The 1785-nt window shown below is 30.9% G+C and overlaps 1 protein-coding gene across 1 annotated transcript; it reads left to right on the top strand.

Annotated features, from left to right (window-relative positions):
- Nucleotides 1-864: 864 nt before the first annotated feature.
- Nucleotides 865-1063, top strand: LOC124421125 (the record flags this gene model as incomplete). The annotated part of the gene is made up of 1 exon (XM_046955946.1): nt 865-1063. A coding segment is annotated over one exon (199 nt), but the record flags the coding sequence as incomplete, so codon positions are not given.
- Between the last annotated feature and the right edge of the window lie 722 nt (nt 1064-1785).

Here is a 1785-nt window from a genome sequence, read left to right as displayed (position 1 = left end):
GCTTTGTTCTTATTTCGATTACGCTTTGTGTCATTTTGGTAATGCATCGCTGTGACTTCGACAACAAACCGTTGTCATATTGACAACACAAATTTCTGTTTAACAACATAGTGTTGTCACTTTGCTAACACATTATTATATTTTTTGTTGATTTGATAATCTCGTGATTTGATAATTTCGTGTTATTGATTTGAGAACTATCCGTAAATAGTTGTGGGAGACCGAAGTATACATACAACGTTTTGTTCTTATTTCAATTACGCTTTGTGTCATTTTGGTAATACATATTGACAAATTTCTACATGACAACACTTTGTTGTGACTTTTATAACAGCTTTTTTTATTTTATAACGGCGTTTTTTTACATTTTTGTTGTTGATTTAAGAGCTATTCGTACATATTTTGATAACGAATGTTATTCAAAAGTTTAAAACACTTTTATGTCAATTTGGTATCAGCGGTGTATAATTTTAAAAGCCCTTTTCCCCCCTGTGTATATGGAATTACAATTGCCTCTTATTAAGACCTAGTAATTAAACCACCAACAACTACAACTTTTAGCATTTAATGTCTGAAATAAATACAACCTTATCAGACATAATAAAAATAACGACAACAACAGCAAAATAAAATCTTAATTTATTTTAATTTAGTCAATTTCTACTGTGTCTTTTACTATGATGAACTGCTACAAAGATAATTGAATAAAAAAATACTTGCTCGAACAATGAAATTGTCTTTCACAGTTCCAAAATACCTCTCTCTGCTATAACTCATATCTTTATGTATACATAATTTTCCAAAAAAAAAAAAAGAATCATATATCGAAATAAAACTTTATTTTATCATTTCTTTTCTTTCTATTTTCCCCTGACAGCACGCACCGAGGATGCTGAAGTAATTGGTGGACCACGACGTGTTTTAACACGAGCTGATGATGACGATACTGCTGATGATGATGATTTTACAAATTTTAAAGGTGTCATCGATACCGGTTCGGGATATCCTTTCCTACAACCCAATCCATCGGTGATACGTGTGGGTTTCTTTGATTCATTTGATGGTAAGTGTATTTAACTGTATTTAATTGACAATTATTAACATATACAGAACTGACCAAGAACAGAGTTATGGAGTCAGTTTGTTTGTATTAAGACAGGAAAATGGTACATGTATGATTGTTATCCTAAAGGCAGACATACAGAGATGTATATGTTAACATAGATATTTTTGGTGTTTGCTTAAGAGGTGACGTTTCCATAAAGTTTGTTATATAATTAAAGGATAACTTAAATTATTTGCAAGAAATTGTCTTTCGAAAGTTATTGCAGGTGAAATTTCATTCCTAAGAATTTTCTTATCATATCTGGAGGTATCTCGTATTGTTCTGTTTTGAATCATTTCATAAAATTTCTTGCCTCATGAGAATCTCTTTTCCTGTCGGAAACCGAATTCTTCTTGTCCAAGAATCATGATTCATGCCACTGAGAAGTTTCCGTCTTACTCATACTGCTATTTTTAGAATTATCCCCATAAAATCTCTTGCTGTATGAGAATCTCTTGACCTGAGTACTTAACTATGTCTAGGAAACAAGATTTAAGATTTAAGTTAAGTTCAATGTTTGTCTTTCATTCGAAATTACCAATTTCAAACTTCTCGGAGTTAACATCTAGTCATTTAGAGTTTCGTATAAAAAATCATAAAGAATATTACCCATAGAAAGTCTTCAACAAGAAAGTTTTATCCTTAAGAGTGTTTTCTCATAGAAAATCGTAATTAAAGTC

The sequence above is a fragment of the Lucilia cuprina genome, unplaced genomic scaffold (genome assembly GCF_022045245.1).
Source record: "Lucilia cuprina isolate Lc7/37 unplaced genomic scaffold, ASM2204524v1 Scaffold_2203, whole genome shotgun sequence".
In the NCBI taxonomy this organism is placed as follows: Eukaryota; Metazoa; Arthropoda; class Insecta; order Diptera; family Calliphoridae; genus Lucilia; species Lucilia cuprina.
The sequence above is the reverse complement of the archived record's forward strand: the minus strand, read 5'-3'. Positions and strand labels throughout refer to the sequence as shown.